The 21,688-nt window shown below is 30.3% G+C and overlaps 1 protein-coding gene across 50 annotated transcripts in view; it reads left to right on the plus strand.

The window, feature by feature from the left end:
* The window catches only part of LOC106872422 (protocadherin gamma-A3), a 430,239-nt gene that overhangs the window by 325,449 nt on the left and 83,102 nt on the right, over positions 1–21,688 (plus strand). For 33 of the 50 annotated variants that reach the window (XR_016243938.1, XR_016243939.1, XR_016243950.1 and 30 more), the window contains one exon: positions 16,792–17,286. The exons of the other annotated variants lie outside the window; for them this stretch is intronic. Coding sequence is in view for 17 of the 33 variants with exons in the window: in XM_089361392.1 (XP_089217518.1) it covers positions 16,792–17,286 (495 nt within the window). In the remaining 16 variants the exon portion in view is untranslated. The remainder of the gene's footprint in view (positions 1–16,791; positions 17,287–21,688) is intronic. 50 annotated transcript variants of the gene reach the window in all.

The raw sequence follows: 21,688 nt of genomic DNA on the forward strand, positions 1-21,688 counted from the left end.
TTATCAGATCTGTAAATTACATTCTGTTCCAGCCTCTCAGTTTTGACTTGATTTCTATGGCTAAATGTTGTTCCTGATACCAACCGCTTCACAGAGTGTAACTGATATATTTTTTTAGTGGCACCTGCACTATAGAAGCTGTCTAGTCCCCAGCAAGACTAAAGAGTTTTCTAAAACCCTTTGGTACCTCTGCTCAGATGGCAAACCACTTTATATAGTACACTGAGTGTGTTACTTTTTTTAATGCCAACAGCATTCATAAGGTCACCTCGTAACTTACTGTGAAAAAAGCCTCCACCATTGAAAGATAGAATAAAAGAGTGAATCTTTTCTACTCTAAGCACAAGGCCCAAAATTTGGGGGTAGGGGGTCAGTTAATTAGATCAACCCCAGTATGCAACTGATACTTAATTTATCGACCATGAAAGGATGAAAAGCAAAGTCGACCTCAGTGGAATTTGAACTCAGAATGTAAAGGCAGACAAAATATTGCTAAGCATTTCGCCCAGCATGCTAACATTTCTGCCAACTCGCCACCTTAAAGCTAATATATGTATTCTTTTCTACTCTAGGCACAAGGCCCGAAATTTTGGGGGAGGGGGACAGTCGATTAGATCGACCCCAGTAAGCAACTAGTACTTAATTTATCGACCCCCAAAAGGATGAAAGGCAAAGTCGGCCTCGATAGAATTTGAATTCAGAACATAAAGACAGACGAAATATCGCTAAGTATTTTACCCAGTGTGCTAATGTTTCTGCCAGCTTACCACCTTAGAATAAGAGAGAGAATGACACATCTTTAAGTGGGGCATTGGGAGATGTTACAGTATGATATGGGGTGGGAGAGAAAGGAGTTATTGGTGTGAAAGGGTGAGGGTGAGAGGAGTTACAGTATGATGGAAAGAATGGATATGTATATATTCTTCTATTAAACAGCAGCATAACTATTTCAGTGTTGATTTCCATCAGCTCTTAAATAATCCACATGTAATATTTCTACTATATACCCTTATTTAGTTCACTCCCTGGTATTTTCCTTCAGTTATTTTTGTGTATTATTTATATTTCTTCCTATTTAGCATACATATTTATATTCATCTCTACGTTGAGTATTTCTATGAATCTGTCTCTCTCAGCTTTATCGTTTGTCATCATCTCAGTTAATCTCTCATCAAATTCTCGGCCTTATATTTAGCCATTTATGTCTGAATGAACAGATATCAACTTAGAACTTATCCATTATACATTGAGAATATATTCATTTTCTTTTTCTTTTTTTTAAACTTTTTTTTCTTTTTAATCTTTCATATTCTGAGAAGTCTACATGCAATTACCATTTTCTATCATATAGGGTACCACTTACATCAAGAAAAATTTCTTAATATTCAGAAAAGTTAATATTTTCTCAAGTACCATTCATTAAAAAACCCTCGCACATGTTAGCATCAGTTATGTCTCCCAAACAATGAAGCATATCTGCTATTCCAAAGGAACATTTCATATTCACCAGAACTAAGTTAATTGCATTCCTTGCTAAAGAAATATTAGCTTATTGTCAATTGGTTTGAAACATCTACAGCTCCATCTTTTGAGATATTGAATCATCATTGACAAATTGTATCAACCAAAATTATCATTATTACTATTTATTATTATTATTATTATTATTATTATTATTATTACTATTATTTTTATTATTATTATTTTTATTATTATTATTATTATTATTATTATTATTATTATTATTATTATTATTATTATTATTATTCACCAGTATTTACATTAGGGGTTCAAATCCTGCAGGGGTTAGCTTTACCTTTTATCATTTAGGCTTAATGAAAACAGAGCTACTTGATTGGAGTCAAAGTAATCAACTATCCCTCTCTTACCAAATTTTAGGCTTTGTGCCTCTATAAGAAAGAATTATCATTATTATCATCATTATTATCATTACCCACAATATACATCCCTTATATAAATATCAATGTTGTATGGTGATTACTGTCACAGGCAGGGAAACTGTACTGAACCCTCTATTACTCTGTTATAATTATAAACATGCAAACTTTAGACTATTTCTATGCATTAAACACACCACTTATGTAGATATCAATGTTGTATAGAATAGTTCTCTACATAATACAGTTTCAACATGACTTAATCTTTGTTTCTCAATGTGTAATATTAGATTTGAAAACAAATTATGACCAGATTATAACATGATGCAGCAAGAACAGAACTAACATAAAGAAAATTAACCTGGTTTGGTGCATTTGTGTGTCTCTGTGTATGAGTGCATGTGTGTGTAGCATAGAATAATATGCATAGAATATACACTCCTGATATTTACCTATAAAAATATCTATTTTGAAGAAGCTTGCACATTTCCCAATATGAATGGAAAAATTATATTGTGATTGCAGCTTTATGTTAGGCACAAATTGTATGCAATTGCATTCATGCTTCAGCGAAAAATCACTTCAAACCCATTTGACTAAACAATAGAATAAATATGTCTGCTGCAGAGAACGGTTAAAAAAAAAACAACCAATATACATACATACATACATATATATATATATATATATATATATATATATATATATAAGTGAAAGTGTGCTGAGAGATCCAAAGAAAAAATAGACAGTTGATGGCAAAATTACATGAATTTTTGCATATCATAAGAAACAATGTATAAAATTAATTCATGATATTAAAGCTTGAAGAGGGAACACAAAGGTAATTTTAGCAAAGTAAAAGGGAAGTGAAAAATCCAGAACAGTTGCTATAATGATCAAAAGAAGATGGAGTTATACAATAAAATAAGAGAAATTTATGGTAAACAAGAAAAGAAAGAAATTGATCTGCGATGATAATGTAGCATGATTGATTTTATGAAATGAAATTAAATGGAAAGTTCTGTGTCTGTTACCATTACAGGCGGTTGCCATTACCTTCGTTCTTGCTACAATAATGGTAACAATGTAGTTAAAAGAGATGATGTATGCAAAAATGTCATATGCGAAAAAGCAAAAAAAAGAATCTTAATTGAAATTTAAATTTTAGTTTAAAAAAAAATGAATCTAAACCCATGTGGAAACTGTTAGCAACTCGCAACAGAAAAAGTGGGGAATCACTGACATAGAGAAAAATCTGATTTTTGTTAGCAAGCAAGGGGAGACAATTACGGGTATGTTTCAGTATATTATATCTCTTCAGCTTGTATGTATTCTGACCCAGCTTGCTGAATTTGCTGATAAAGATTCTTACATGTAGAAAATAAGTTATGAATAATAACCTTTTGGCCAATATAATTTGCATAATTAATAAGCATTATAAAATATATTGATATGAAAGTACAACTGTATCTCCCATAATTCAACTATATATTACAAAGGGAAAGTATGGGATCATATCTACATGTTTACTACAGAGAAGACTAAAAGTAGTATCTTCAAATTTAACAAAGGGAAAAGACGGGTTTATGTCCAAAGGTTTACTACAGGGAGGGCTGTAGGTATCTTAAATTTCAATAGTTACTGAAAATGGAAGGACAACCCATTTAAAGCATGTTCTGTGCTTATACACATTTGGTATAAATGTTACTGTGAAAGCATGTGGACAAGTGGTTAAAGTGTTAGAAACACACTCATAAGGTCATGGGTTCAAGTCCTAGACCAGGCAGTACACTTGTATCCTTGGGCAAGGCACTTCGTTTCAGATTTCTCCTGCCTATTCAGATGAAAATTAACACCCGGGAAATACTAATGCAATCTATTCTCCCACAATTTGTCACAATCTTAATGTTCCTTTGCGCCAAAGATGGGAGGGCCACGGAAGTATTTCAGTCTGCTCCCAACTACAGATGCACCTAAAACCCTTATCAAAAATATGACACAATCTACCAAATCATATTTGCTTGAAGTTAGGGCTAAAACATTTATTTATCTATTTATTGCATACATGTTATCTCATTTATTTAGGATTGATATACAAATATGACTATTTAACAATGCATTTTTAATTAGTCTCTCTCTAAATACAGAATCATTAGAGATCAAATATCTTAGGTAAATAGCTTTGTTAAATATTCACGAGGAGTAGCATATTTCTCTTCTGCGCAAGGATCTGCTTTTGTACTATTGATATTCTTTATTCAAGAATCTGTATGTAGGTATGTATATATATATATATATATATATATATATATCAGGCATTTCTGTCTAAATTATGTCGGTATGAAAAAGAGGCTTGATTAAATAATGGCAACAAAGATGGTAGTAGGGATAGTGTATTGACAGTGATGGTAGTAGTGGTGTTGTTGATAGTGACAGCGATAGTGGCAGTTGTGTGTGTTGGTGATGCTGCTGCTGCTGATGATGATTATGATGGTGGTGGTGGTGGTGGTGGTGTTGAGGGTTTGAGGATGATGTTGATTCAAGTTAGCATTACATTTCATTTCTAAGCTGATATTTACTGCTTCCATATGCACAATGATTCTTCCAAACTATTTAAAAGCCATAATTATATATTCATAAATGATAACCCAAAGGATTTAATAAATTAATTGTTCAAGAAATGTTCAAAGGAACTAATCCTCAATTTCAATTACCATACAAGTTATATGTAGCATTTAAAATTAGTTGCCTATTACAGGTTAAAAGAAACAAGTAGATGCAGTAATAAAATTAAATCTTCCCCCACTTTAATAGACAGCAGCCCAGGTTCAGGAAACTTTCTATTATAGAGGTTCAGAGGTGCTGTCTTCAAGCTCCAACATTTCTTAATATACCATACCAGGATCATAGTTATGAAAGATTGACCGTTATGTAAACCTCCTCGAGAAATGTGAAGACGCAGGCTGGAAAGCGGAGCGTTTTCCATTCGAAGTTGGATGTAGAGGGTTTGTAGGACACAGTGTGAGACGACTGCTGTTATCGTTAGGCCTAACTCATCGTAAGGTAAATACCACCATGAGTGATATCCAAACTACAGTGGAGAAGGCTAACCACTGGATTTGGTTAAAAAGAGACGATGAGCGATGGCTAGAGAACTATTGAGCTTTGTTTTTAATAACCAGTTGATCTAGCAAGTGGGGCCTCATATCAGTGAGGGGGTGCGGTGTGCATTGATGCCGTCGAGAGGTAGGCCCCGAAACGGCGCGCATTCTCTCCTGATGACCCTATATACTTGCTGGCTTCCGGTATGCAGAGTTCTCGACTGGTAGCACTTGCATGTGCGAGTTGTTTGCAAGACATCACATATATGTTTCATACTACTAATTATAAAATGTTGACTGCTAAGATGAGTTATTTTGCATGTCATCAGTACCCTCACAAGGCTGAAGATTTCACTGGCCAGTTTGACCATAAAACTGGTAGAATATGTAGGCTGGCTGTGGTCTATTTAAATGTTAAAGGGTGGCATTGAGTTTAGATTGACTTAGCCCTTTATTGCCCCACGGTCAATAGAATAAGTACCAGTTGCAGACAAAGGTCGATACCATTGACTCTACCCCCACTTTCCTCTAAATTTCTGGCTCTCTGCTTATGTAAGAAATTATTTTCTTCTTCGTTATTATCTTCAATTTAGTGTTTTAATTTCTGTATTGAAAGAAATAGGTTAAATAATATTTAAAACAAATAAAACAAACATAAAAACAAATAATAAATAAAATTTTTTGACAATTTTTCATATAACAAAACTCATTAAAATGTCTTGTTTTCTTTCGTTTTTATTCTTAATTTTTATTATATTTTATATATATATTTTTTGTTAACTATTAATCTTCAATTTTACCTCAAAAGCAAGCTTTTAGCTCAGAGTATGAGCCAAAGTTGATTTCAATCTAACAAAGGAGCAGCAACTGATTACTCAACGTGCTAGAACTAGCAGCTAAATCTGTCTAAAATGACAGTCTATGGTCTTAAGGAGCAAGGATACAATAGACAAGAACAAAATCTCATCTTAAATGTATTATGACTAAAAGTAAGGGTTGGAAGGTCAAAGCTAAAAAAAAAACCAATGATTGTTCAGTAAGAGCTAACTCAGGGCTAAAAAAACAACAACAATAACAACAACATTTAGTTGAATGTTAAAAGCAAAAATTTATTGATAAACTATGTTTTAGCTGTGAAATCTGTCAAAAGAAACACCGAAAAGTTATTTGATAGCTTGCCAAGAAAAAATTAAAAAATAGAAGCAAATAGGAAATAAAAAAATAAAAATTAGGTGTTTCACATTAATCTTTTAAAACCAATTTAAATAAATTTATTCTTGGTCTGCGTATGATTTAGAATTTCTTATATTTCGAGTTAATTCACAATTGAGTGAATAACATGTCTTTTATACACTAAGACTATTATTTTAAAATAATAAAAAATATAACACATTTAAATGGAAATTTTTAAAAATTATTGACGATGATAATAATAATAATAATAATAATAATAATAATAATAATAATAATAATAATAATAATAATAATAATAATAATAATAATAATAATAATAATAATAATAATAATAATAATAATAATAATAATAATGATAATAATAATAATTTGAATCAGGTCTTATATTTATAACAGGATATAACTATTATTATTATTCCATTTCTCATAATTTCTCTTTTTTTCTCCCTTCTTCTTACATCAGCCCCCTGAGACCTGGGTAAGAAAATTGCATGAAAACATATGTAGTTTCACTCTCTATACCTCATTGAACCATGTTAAACCCTTAATCTAATCTTCTTGATATACTAGCGTGATTATCATTTAACTTCTCAGTTAATAACTTTAGTGGAATGCATTGTGTTGCATTGTATCTTCTTAGTTTTTTCTTGTAAAATATGTCATACAAATTTACCAAAGAAATTTCATCTACTACCAATGTCTTCTTTCTTTCTATCTTTTTTTTTAGTTATCAAGGAGAAAATGAAATGATTAACATTTTTAACAAAAAATGATAACAACAATAATAATAATTAAATTTTGATGTTTAACAAAACCATTACTTTCAGTTTCATTTTTCAGCAAATAGTTTATAATATCATTGAAAAATAGCTAACGAATCTTAGCTTAAAGTTAGAATATTATACATATTATATTATATTTTATATATATATATGTGTATATCTTGACCTGTAAATTTCCTTTTAGGTCAAATCCTGCTTTGAAACAAAAAAATTTTTTTACAAGGATCAGCTTAATTAGATTTAATTAAACTGAGGGTTTAATATATATATTTTTTCATCACATGCAGTCAACATTATATTTATTAATTTATCAGTTTTGATCAAAATACAGCTCTTGATGTAGAAACACAGATCCACTTGACACTATGATAGTATTTTCCTTTGTTTTGTATCTACTGTTTCACTTACTTCACTAATGGAGTACTCATTCCATATCTACAGATTGTAAACACACTAACGTGAAAATATTTCATTTTTGTGTCAATGATTCACCATATTAATACAAGTACTCCTTTGATAATGAATATTTGTCATTTTCACTAATTGATGTATTCCTGCATCTAACAGCTATCATCAGTGAGAGTGTCTTTCTGTCCCACTTTTTAAACTTTATTTCAAGGTTTCATTCACTATTGTGTTAATTCTTTTTAAATCTTCAGTTCACTTACTCCATTAACGCTAATAATCTTTCTAAGACCATAATGAAAGCTAATCAGCTTTGTGAGACCAAATAGTGATTTTTGTTTGCTTTTTTTTTTTTTTTTTTTACACTTAATGTTATTGTTTTTTTTTTGCCATTGTAATTGTTAATGAATATTGCTGATTATTAATAACATATGATACAAATAATATTCACTGTTACATATCTATATTTAAATTTCTTTTGTACTACTTTTTTGTTATTTTTTTCTTTATGATAAATGAATCTAGACTGAAACATCTAATTTTATTTTACAGTGGCCCATACATATGTTTATAGGAGTTACTCTGAGTGTGTGTGTGAGAGAGATAGAGAGAGTGTGTGTGTAAGTGTGTGTGTATATGTATGTATGTGCAAGTGTTCATTTGTGTATGGTGAAAATAATGAACAATCAACATTAGAGTTATAACTATCCACAATGGTATTACAGAAGGAAGTCATTTACCAGTAATTTCTGTATTTTTCATAATCGTTTTCCTTACTGCATCATCAAGTGATTGGACAATCCTTGGTCATTTTCTTACAAGTGCTATGGGCTTCACATGGAACTTTCTCATCATAGAATACAAAGGAGGTCTCGTATTGTCATCTTATTTCACAAAAATGTCTTATTTTTGGTTAGATATTGACAAGTTTCATGCCTATCTGGGCACTCGCAGAACAATTGTCATGATCCCGGAAGGATAAAAGGCAAACGTGGTTGCAGCAGAATTTAAACTTGAAAAAAATATTGCATGGCATTTTGTTCAATGTTCTTTCAATTCTGGTATTTTACCACCTTTGAAATAAACTAAGAAACCTAAGATGGAACAGAACATGGAATTCTAAAGTAAACAAATCCATGTTTAGTGCATGTTATTTTGGTAAGATTTAAAATAGATTTTATTTGTGAAAGAGAGAGAAATATTTTGATGATATATAAAGAATAAAAATATGAATAAAAGATTTGAAAATAAGAATATTTTAAATTGCAATTATTAATAGAAATGTCAATAAAACATGATGAATGGAGTAATGATTAATAATCACATTATTGGAAAGACAAAGTTATTTATAGGTGTATGCTTGTTTTCTGCTGTTTCTTTTATATTCCCATAGAGTGAATAGGGAAAACATATACACATCTAATGTCATGTGTTGGCTTTCATAAAGTAAATAGTTGTTTAAAGGCGTAGTGTAATTTCTATGAAATATCTATGAAATATCTAAGGTTACTAATTTGCTGGAATACATGAGCCAGAAAGATGTTGAGGAATTCACTATTTTGAAAACTGTTAATTTCTAGGGCTTGGCATTAAGACAGTGTGCTGTGGAATTGGCAAAAGGAAAGAAAATACAGCAAAATTGATAGAGAATTTCTTGGAGTTTGATGTCATTGTGGATGTCATATTACTGTTGGATATGTAAAAGAAGAGCTTATAAATTGACAGCCAATGATTGTTTTATTTTGAACTTGATAATTCAGCAAAGTAATTTAATCGAAATTTAGGACAATTTTATTAATTAGTTTTCTACAATAACATAATACTTTCTTGAAAGTGCTAATTTTGTGAATTTGTCACTTTAGAATAAGTTTATGAAATAAATTAGCTTTAAATACTCTCACATGTGATTTTAGAGGAATTTTCTTTAAATGAAATATACGATTATAATTATAAATTAATTACACAGTGTTTAAGTCACTCCAATTAGTGAAAGATCGATTTAAGTCATTCTGATTAGTGTGAGATTGATTAACAAATTCACATCTCCGTTTTTATTAGACCATACTGAATGACTTGACATTTTGAATCACTTAGTATATATTGGAAGACTTTAGTTAAAATGGATTATTAAGAGGGATGGTTCTGAAAAGTAGATCCAATGCTCATATAACGGTGTGTGTATATACATTTATATATGTATATATATATGTACGTGTATATATATATATATATATATATATATATATATATATATATATATATATATATATATATATATAAATACACACACACACACATATATATATATACACATACACACACATGCATATATATACTTACATACATGCACATTTCACGTGTGTGTGTGTGTGTGTGTGTGTGTGTGTGTGTGTGTGTATACACTCTGGTCAACATTATTCCCTATTTAAGTGACACTGATCCTTAATAACAGCCTAAGACCATTAACCTGAACAGTTATGGTTTATTTAATTGGTAAATATCGTAGAATCAATACGTCTGAAAAGATCTACTGATCGAGATAGATTTTAAAAGTATTTAACAGGATTACGCAAAAAGCTTTTAGAAAGTTAAGAGATAGCTTAATAAGTGAATCTTATTTAGATAATTCAATGTAGTCTTTTATTACTTTAGAATGCAGATGCTGTCTGCACAGAATTACTCAAATATCGAAATGTGCCAGATGCACATAATATTTATTGATAATATTTATAATTCGACGCAAAAATAGATCAAGCAATCATATACGCTATTATCTGTTTATTGCAGCAAAATAGAATGATATTATGTGGTATCTTTTCTTAGACATGAAATATAGTTAAGGAAGAAATATAGTCAATAGGCTTAACTCTGCTACAGTATTATTGGTGCATGTTTATGCAGTATTAGGATTCATCTTAGTCATTGTAATGTGATGATAGTTTAATCCAGCTCAAGATTAAGTAAAACTAAATTAAATACTCTAAGCCATGTCTCATATGATTCATATTGTCATTTTTGTTACTAATCTAAAAATAAATGTATTACAGGACACTTGTGGATCAGAGGTTTGGGATGCTATTTACAAAATTAATTCTGGCAAACATTTCATTTCAGTGGAGTTACATGGTTTAGTGTGTTGCACTCATGATCGTAAGGTTGTGATTTCAATTCCTGAACTGGGTAATATATTGTGTTCTTGAGCAAGACACTTCATTTCAGGTCGCTCCAATCCATTCAGCTGGTAAAAGTGAGTAAACTCTGCAATGAGCTAGCATCCCATTCAGAGAGGCAGACATATGCCAGAGAAACCAGGAATCTGGCCCTATGCTCCTTATGGAGTAAATGTAAACTAACTAACATTTCATTTCATCTACATCATGTCAATGCCTAGCTTAAATATATGAATGGTTCTAAAAGGATATAGGTTTAACCATTTTGATACCAACTCACCAGAAACTATTCCTAGTTCTATGATATAAATTCCTTCTTTTGCAGTGATCTAAATTAACGCCTTCCACAAAAATTTCATGTTGATTTAAATTTCAAACAGCAGCGTAATAATGACAAATATATTTTACTAAATTCTTTATTATTTTCAAAATTGCTTAAAATAAAGGCAGAAATATTGTAACAAAATGGCTGGACAGAAGATGTTTGTTAAAATGTTTGAAAGATGACATCAGGGAAAAGAGATTTTTATAATGTGGGACATTATCAAACATCCAAGTCAATAGAGGTGAATTACTTTATATTAAATGAAAACGACAAAAAAAAAATGCAGTTTTTCTATGGATTTCACATTTAATAAAAATCGATATTGGGTGCCATTTATAAATGGTAAATTTATGTACTGTTTTGAATAGATGGTGTTTTCTGGTATCACATGCATGAAAATTATAGTTGAAGCATATGTAGATAGTAGAATGTCTAAAATGTCAATGACTGTTCTGAGTGAAAGGGCTTTTTTGCCTGTAAAAATGGACATTAATTTTTTGTACCTATTACTATAACTGAGCTTAAAAATTTATTAGTTTTACTAAATGTTAACAAAACCTATTTAAATCTTATTATGTTTATATTCACATTACCACAGTTTTTGTAGCAGAATGGCTACTAATCTATTAATGTTAATATTCAAATATAGAAAATTATTCACTCTATTGAAAGGCTAATACTTTTCAGTTAGTTCATTTTCAAAAATTGAAGCTGTTTATTAGGGTTCGGTTCCAACTTTTAGCTCATCTAATGAATACCAGTGAGTTTCTGTAGCTATTTTATCTTATTTATACCCTGCCATCCCATCATCTACTTTCTTCGTTGATGCTGAAGTAAAATTTACAGTTACATTAACCCTTTTGATACCAACCCAGCTGAAACTGCCTCTGGCTCTGTACTACAAATGTTTTGTTTTGATAAGTTCTGAATTAAAATCTTCCACCAAACCTTAGTCACAATTTATGTTCCTAACACTAGCTGAATGATAACTAAGTTATTTTACTAAATCCTTTGTTATATTTAAAATCAATTGAGAGAAACGCAGAGCATCTCAACAGAAATATGATAACAAAAGGGTTAATGACTTTTAAGTTTTTTTACTTAACATTTCATTTAAAGAAACTGATGTGAAAACTTTAGTAAATTCTTTCATATATCAACAATGGTATCAAGATTTAAATTCCATGATAAAATCTAATCTAAACTTTTTCACCCAGCACATACTACTCTACCAAACATAAATTAGCAGTCTTTTTCTCACCACTTATTTATATTGTTTGGGTTATATATTCTGTTATACTTTGTTCTATGAAATGATGATATATATTCTGATATTCATGTACTTCACCTTATCACTCATTATTCACAGTTGATTTATTTTAAGCACTTATTATTCATTCAGATCTTATATTTAAGTTGATTTATTTTAAACAACTTATTGGTGTCTTCTCAAATGCTTATCCTATCTTCGATGGTTTTCTTTAATATTTAACATCTTTTGTTCAAATTTTAACTAACCATTGAAGAAATTTCTAAGAAAAATAAATTAAATAACAAAACATAAAATCTTGATATTTCCAGAATATTCTCCTCTGATATCATTAAGCAAATTACTGATGGTTATTTGATGCCATTATCGTCTTTTGTAATCCAATCAAATGAAGGCACATGGTTCAGTGGTTAGGGTGTTCAGCTCACGACTGTAAGGTCATGTGTTCGATTTCTGGTAGCAGATTGTGTCCTTGAGCAAGGACACTTTATTTCACATTGTTCCAGTCCACTCAGCTGGCAGAAATGGGTTGTACCTGTAATTCAAGGGGCCAACCTTGTCACATTCTGTGTCATACTGAATCTCCCTCAGAACTATGTTAAAGGTACATGTGTCTGTGGAGTACTCAGCCATTTGCTCGTCAGTTTCACAAACAGGCTGTTCCATTGATCGGATTGCCTGCAACACTCATTGTCATAACCAGTGGAGAGCCAATATTTCATCCAATCAAAAACGAATACCATCTCTTTTCACAGAACTTCTAGTTCTTCTAAAAGTAATGAAATTTTATAATTAAAATGATATAAAAACTAGCAAAAAGTTGCATCTTATTTTATCATCACTAAATCATCGTTTTTACTAACTTTGATAAGGTTTCATAATTACTAGTTCCTTTCTTTTGGTTGACCTTGATCAACTCATTTTATAATTACACAAATACATAGATATTTATACAAATACTAACATAATATGAACAGAGATAAAGGCCTTTTTCTGATAAGAAACGAAGGATTTTTTCTTAGCAGAGATTATGTGCATGTGTGTGATGTGTATATATATATATATATAGAGAGAGAGAGAGAGAGAGAGAGAGAAAGAGAGAGAGAGAGAGAGAGAGAGACATATATATATATATATATATATATATATATATATATATATATATAGATGAGCATATATATGTACACACATGCAAATTACGTGTATTTTTCATAATTTTTTTATTAACTTCATCTCGTACTTGATATGGTTATGCTTGGTTACTAGTGTCAATAATATGGTACCACTTTGTGCTATTCTGGTATTTAGTAGATAAAAAGTTTGAGGAAGTTTATTTCTCTTGTATCTGTTGTCAGGAATATTCTAGATACATCCAAGATCTGGCATTGCCAATTTTCTATGTATAACTTAGAAGTTACAAAGTCAGTTTTAGGAAATTCCTAAAGGAATTTTAGAAAAATATTGAATAAATGAAGGATTTCTTATCTGGTAATGTTGGAAGTTTATATCCAAAATTGGAATAGGCATATTCTGGGATCTGTAGGTAGAATAGTGAGCATTCTAAGAATTGTAATGGTGTCTAAATACATAGTTTGATGCCAATTCCACTTAAGATATTGCAAATATTATTATTACAACATCACAAGTGGAAATGCTTAAGTAAAGCTTATGTAACTGGTATGTGTCTTATATATATATATGTATATATATATATATATATATATATATATATATATATATATATATATATATATATATATATACACACACACATATATATAATACATACGTGTATGCAAGTGTCTGTATAACTATCTTTGCTTTTAAATATATATATATATATATATATATATATATATATATATATATATATATATATATATATATATATACACATATATATATATACATACATATTGTATATATATCATATATACACATCTATTATACTCTATAATACATATATGTATATACATATATAACATATATTATATATTGTATATACAGATATATTATAGATATGATATATATGTGTACATTATATATATTATATATGTGTACATTATATATATTATATATGTATGATTATATATATATATAAGAAACATGAGTTTAAATTGCTCTCTAATTCTTCCCAAATAATAACAAAATATGACCTATGTAAATGTTTCGCCTTCAGGAAATACATTATCAGTGACAAATTCAAAAGATAATTTACATTATGTATCTGATTGTCATTCTCTTGGAGTAATTTAACCAATTCTTTCAGTATTTTGAAAATTCAATAAAGTTCCAATAGCACTAAATTTGAAATTAATATAATCCAAATTTAAGTGGCAACAACAATAAAAACAAGTTTAGTTTTAGGGTATTTTATTGTTTTAAATATACCCAAATTACCTTTGATTTGCCTTTATGATTTTTAAAATGGAATAGCTATTGCTATAATTCCAAATTGACAGAACTTTAAATTGATTTGAATTATCTTTATATATTAGAATGGAAAATATACCCCTACCCACATACACAGATATGCATAAGCGCACATAGATATATACACATGAATGCATGTATATATATATATATATATATATATATGCACACACATGAACACATATATACACATATATATATACATACATATATACATATATCTATACGTATATGTATATATACACGTATGTGTGTGTATACATGTTTGTACGTATCCATACATATATATATATATATATATACATATATACATATATACATATATATATATATATATATATATATATATATATATATATATATATATATATATATTATACTTAGGCATATTATTGGGTTATTTACAGATTCACAATTCTTGGAATTTCATTCTTCCCGTATTACCATTCTTTCTGTTTCTCTTATGAGATTCAGTTATGCATGACGTTTGCCAAGTGAAATAATTAGAGAATAGTGAATCATTTCATCATATATTTTCTATCATACACTGATGCACACACACCACACACATGCACATACATACATAAATAAATAAATACACACATATATTAATTATATATACATATATATATACACACACACACACACACATATGCACATACACATACATGTACATATATAATCTCTCTCTCTCTCTCTCTCTCTCTCTCTCTCTCTCTCTATATATATATATATATATATATATATATATATATATATATATATATATATATATATATATATATATATATATATATATATATACATATATATATATATATATATATATCTTATATTTATTTCAATTTTCCTCCAATGCTTCGTTTTCTATAATAGAAACAAAATAACAAACCAATAAAATTTCATGATTTCTGAGGAGCATAACAGGATGATGTAATGGAAAAACTAGGCAGAAATTTCATTTCAGTCTTTTCATTTGGCAATTCTTTTCATGTTAATTAATTTTAATTCTGAATGAAAAACATTGCAACCCCAATGATAATTAAAATCATAATTACCTGTAAATTTTCTATCAAAAAATGCTACTCTCATATCTGAAATTATGTGTGCCTATATATGTACATACATGTTATGTGTGTGTATATGTACAAGGGTGAGTCAAAAAGTAATGCCATTTTGTTTAGGACAGGTATAATCACCAACACAGGAACATGTATCATACATCAAAATGAAGCTGGTCCTCTGTGGATCACATCCCTACTTCTCAACAGAGTCACCGTTTCTCTCAATAGCAATGTTTCACCTTCGAATGAGAACATGTATCCCTGCCCTGTAAAATTCTCTTGACTGTTCTTTGAGCCACTTCTTCACTACAAGTCAAAGAGACAACACCTTTTTTCGAAGGCTCGTAACTGGTAATGAAACATGGGTTCATCATTATGAACCAGAATCAAAGAGGCAGTCAATGGAATGGTGTCACTGTACGTCACCACCACTGAGAAAGTTCAAAGACACAAAAGTCAGTTGGAAAAATCATGGCAACTGTCTTTTGGGATACTCAAGGTGTCACTCTGGTCGATTTCTTGCCAAAAGGAAAACAATAAACTCAAAATAAGCTTCATTTTGATGTATGATACCTGTTCCTCTGTTGGTAATTATACCTGTCCTAAACAAAATGGCATTCATTTTTGACTCATCCTTATGTGTGTGTGTGTGTGTGTGTGTGTGTGTGTGTGTGTGTGTGTGTGCTTGATTTGATTTACAAATGTGAGACAATAGTACTCAATCTATGTGGTAAAGTTTAGTGATTTTTTTTTCCAACCTGTGATGTGACTTCACCACTACTCTGAATTTTTTGTTTGCATTGCTAAATGAAATAGAAATGAGAAAAGATCAGATTTAATTAACATATATATCTATATATGTGTGTGTGTGTGTTTGTATATATATATATATATATATATATATATATATATATATACACACATGCACAGATGCCCATATACATCATACATTTACTTACAACACATTCATGAAATCTCTTTGAATATACGACCATGATTGCCTACATACATGTATGTATAAACTCACCCACACACTCTCACATATACCCACACACACTCACATTCTCTCTCACACACACATAAACATATAATTTATTTTCATTTTTTGTACCATTTTTACTGAACCCTTTTCCTTGTTATCTCTGCCAGCGGAATCAAATTGGTGGTGGTGACTCTCTTCTGCATAGCCCTGGAGGGGATTCCATTATCAGCAATGGTAGGCACCTTGGGACGTTTACAGGCAGGAAAAACCATTCCAATTTGCCATCACCAGCAACATCTTCACTTGTTTCGTATGCACCAATGGAAGATCAAAATGACCTGGGGTTAAATTCTTGTACGACAACCATCACGACTGTCTCAGAGAACAACACTGCCAACAATGGTGTGCCAAACACAACCAACATCACCACCACCAACAACAACAATACGAGCACCAATACAGTCAATACTAGCAACTTATCTACTCCTACCAACACTACTTCTACCACTCCTCTTACTCCTACTACAGATAAGAATGTTCCTAATTTTGCTACTCCTGGTAGTCCAGCTACTTCTTCTACTACTACTACTCCAAACGTTACCAACCTCAAAGAGAACTCGGTTCGTGCCACCAATGTCGCCAATGGTCCTAAAGAAGGAAAAGTATGCATTGTTGTTGACTCACTGCTTGGTTGCTGGGTGTTTTGTTTGAGATCTGACTGCACCTTATGCATCTTTATCAGTTGCTTCTGGTTCTTCCTTTAATTCCCTATCCCCACCCCTATCCACATCACACTTTTTCTATTTGTTTTACATATATTGCTAGCAATAACAACAACCAGTTTTTCTGTTTTTTTCCCCTCCCCTCTTAGTGTTTGCATCTAGTTTGGCTATAAATTTAACAACCAGTTTTTCCTTTTAAATTAATTCATTATTATTATTATTATTATTACTATTATTATTATTATTATTATTATTATTATTATTATTATTATTATTATTATCATAACCGTTATTATCATTAGTATGCCATATCTAAGTAGATAAAGACTTGATAAACTAGTTCAAAGTTGTTTCCGTTACATTCCAGGTATTGCACACAGCGCTTAAATCTGTATACCTCAGATTAAATCCACATTGCTTATCAAACAAACCACCACCGCCACTATTATCATCCTCATCATTAACATTATCATCAGCATCATCGTCCTCTTCATCATTAACATCATCATTATCATCATACATCACCATTTATTAATGAGATGTTGCAATGGCTTGGCTCAAATTTTCTCTCTAGTTTCAAGTGCTCTGATGTTCTTTTTGGAAAGCTACTTGAATTTCCATGCCTAAAACATCATGGACGTTTTGTTCCTTTTTGCATTTGTTTTTACTTCCATTTTTCCATGCCAGCATGATTTAGAAGAATATATCACTAAGGCTTTGTTTTAACAGGCAGATACCCTTCCTATCACTAACACTGACCTGTTTTTCAAGTAAAGGATTTCTTATTTCACTCCTCTTCAGTGAAAGATCTGTTGACAGGAGAAATCACAACGCCACTGCTTCTTGCAACTTTCTCAGAATACAAGTTCAAATGAAGACACACACACATACTTCCCCATTTAGGTTCATTATATATATAATATATATACTCTTGACTCTTGGCAATGTAAGTTCATGTCCTGCCAAAGCTAACTGTGCCTTTTCCTTTTGGGGTCAACAAAGAAAAACATCCAATCCCTGAAATTGTAGGTCTTGTACTTAAATCAGACACATTATTATTGCGTGAGAGAGCAGTGGTTGCCATCAAAGTGACACAGGTACATATCATCAGCTACTAAGGGACATGCTCAACTGGTTATGGTCAAACAGCTGACAAGCAAATCTGTGGTATTGAGTAGAATATTTGCTGTAGTCCATCTTTTATACCTAGGCAAAACTATTCTTCTTCTTCTTATTATTATTATTATTATTATTATTATCATTATTATTATTATTATTATTATTGTACATTATGACCAGCCAGATAAAATTCTAAAGTTCTCTGTTAAGTATTTTGGATCTATCTAAATGTGATAATTTGATTTCTTGAGCAAGATTAATAAGATTCTCCTTAATTAAGTCATCACCATCATCATCATCATCATCATCCTCATCACCACCACCACTACCACCACCATCCCCACTTCATTGTCATTTTGTCATTTTCATATTCATTTGAGTGTGTTTTTGCTTTCATTTGCTTGCTTCTGCTTATTATTATTATTTTTTTTTTTTTGTTAGACAGCTTATAAGCTTGTGTTAGGGTTGATTTGTGATAGTGCTTTAGTTTTATTTTCCTCCCTGTTTTTGTTGTCTTTCTCGATGTCTTACAAATGTTTGTCCAGATAAATTGTCTTTAAGATAAATCTAATCTCTTAGTTTTGACAGAAAATTTTCAAATCTTACAGTAAAATCATTGTAAAATGTGTAACGTTGTCTAAATGCTTACTCTTGAAAGACAAGTTCACACTAGAAGTGTTATCACTCATAATAGTTCTAGATTAAAATGTTTGTCCAGAAATATATTGACCTTTATAAAGTTTTCACCCAAGTTTTATATGCTTATAAATTTGTGTTTATCTTGTGATGTTGTGAAGAATTAGTCGTGGTCATTGATTTACCATTTTATTTAAATAATCGATAATGTGTTTTGTTTTTGAAAAAATTCATCTTTGAAATTTATTTTAACTTAATTACATGAAGATATATATGATCAGCAGACGTGATATCGTTAGGGTCAGTATATAAGGATATTATTACATGATTATCAAATGAGGATATCATTTAACATTTATTTCTAAATGATGATATTTCTGGTGAATGTATGTATATTTTAATTAGGAACAGTACATAAGACATTTAGAGTTTTCTGGGAAACTTGTTACTATTTTGAATTTATATAAACAACAAACTATAAGTTAATTTATGTCAATATGATTATAGTATGCTTAAAATTGTTTTATTTTAATATTTTTGTAAATATTTCATCATTTCCAAAGCAGTAGACTTTATTTTATGCATGATTATCTATTTCAATATATATTGTTTAAAATGTAGTTTAACAGAAAAATCTAATTTTGTACTGGTTGATACTAGTTCATATTTGTATTCATTATTCAATGAGTGAATAACAGAATTTGTGTAAACAATCAACTTTATACTTACCACCTTTAGCAACTAATTTGGTTTCTTGGAAATTCTATAATTGATATTATGTTGTATTGTGCAATGAATGAAGCTGTTTTTAAAGCGGTTATTTCACTAATATTTTCCGATAATGTATTTCATTTTGATAAAATGATGAAATATTTCATTCTTGATTTCTCCAATAACTAGTTACTGATGCCATTCAAAAATGTAAAATCTTCAAGAATATTTTTTGTTTTGATTAAACATTAAGTTCATCATTTCTGATATTCTTACAATAATTATGTGTCAAATCTCTTGTCTGGTACCAACTTCCTGACAATTCTAGTAGGATTTTTCCATGGTAGCCACAGTTATATATTTATTAAAATACTGAAAACAAATAAAATAATAGTTGTTTCCAATTTAAACAAGGGTCTGCAATTTTGAGGGTCAGAGGGTGTATGTATAATCAATGATGCAAACCTCAGTATTTAACTGGTATTGTATTTTGTGAGCATGAAATTTGGCTTCGACAGGAATTGAACACAAAACACAAGGAGTTGGGACAAATGCCAAAAGGCAGTTTTTCTGACATTCTAATGACTCTGCTAATTCACAACTCTTATAATAAGAATAAGAATAATCCTTTCTTATCTGGACAGAAGGCCAGCAATTTTGAGGGGAGGGGCAAGTTGATGACATCAATCCCAGCGCTTAACTGGGACTCATTGTATCAATACTGAAGGATGAAAGGCAAAGTCAGTCTCAATAGAAGTTGAACATAGAGACAAACGAAATGCTGCTGAGCATTTTATCCAGCTTGTTAGGGATCCTGCCAGTTCACCACCTCAAAAACAGTAATAATACTTTCTACTATTGCCACAGAGCCTGAAATTTGCAGGGCAGGGTATAGTCGATTGTGGGGCAGGGTCTAGTCAATTATACTGACCCCCAGTGCTCAACTGATAACCATTTTATCGATCCCCAAAAGGATAATAAAAATAATAATAATAATAATAATAATAATAATAATAATAATAATAATAATAACAACAACAACAATAACAGCAACAACAATAACAGCAACAACAATAATAATAATTCTTTATTGAACACATTTTTGTTTAAATAATTGTCATTTTAAGCATCATTAATATTTTCATCAGAGTCTATAGCAGAAACTCTGGGGTCTCCCAACCTGGGGTCCACAGAACCCTGGTGGTCAGCAAAGTTAGTACTGGAGGTCCATGAACTAAATTCAAAATTACATATATATATATATATACATAAGGATAAGCATATAAGAAAGGGGTCCATGGGAAAACTTATTTAAATAGAAGAGTTGGGACCCACTGTTGGGGACCACTATGAAAAGGTTGGGAACCACTGGTCTAAAGCAAGGAGTGATAAAGTGGCCAATATTGAGGTCTGTGTGAATATCCAAGGGATGGATAAACAATTTTGAGCATTAAGTGTACTGAATTGTTAGTGAAATGAATTTGGAAGAATATGGTAATTTAAGGCTAAATCTCACTAATTTCCAGCCAAATAGCAATGTAATAACTAGTATTCACCAAACATTAGATATTCCAACTATATCAATAAAATATGATTGAATATTTATTGCTTTTTATCAATTTCGTTAAGTATTTTCATTAAATTTCTGTAAATATTTCCTATTAAAAAAGTGATGATGACACAAAAAAAAAATAGCAAAGGAATTATTGTTTTAAAAATAAGAATTCTTTTATTATTAATTATACTTTAAAATTTTATTTTAGAAATATTCTCGTTGGAAGGAGGGTCAATAACTTATCAATGATTCCATGAAGGGGTTAAGGATATAAGAATTTGGCTAATGTCTAGGTTATGATCAAAGGAACCGTATATTATG

Source organism: Octopus bimaculoides, chromosome 13 (assembly GCF_046866305.1).
Source record: "Octopus bimaculoides isolate indiv1 chromosome 13, ASM4686630v1, whole genome shotgun sequence".
NCBI lineage: Eukaryota > Metazoa > Mollusca > Cephalopoda > Octopoda > Octopodidae > Octopus > Octopus bimaculoides.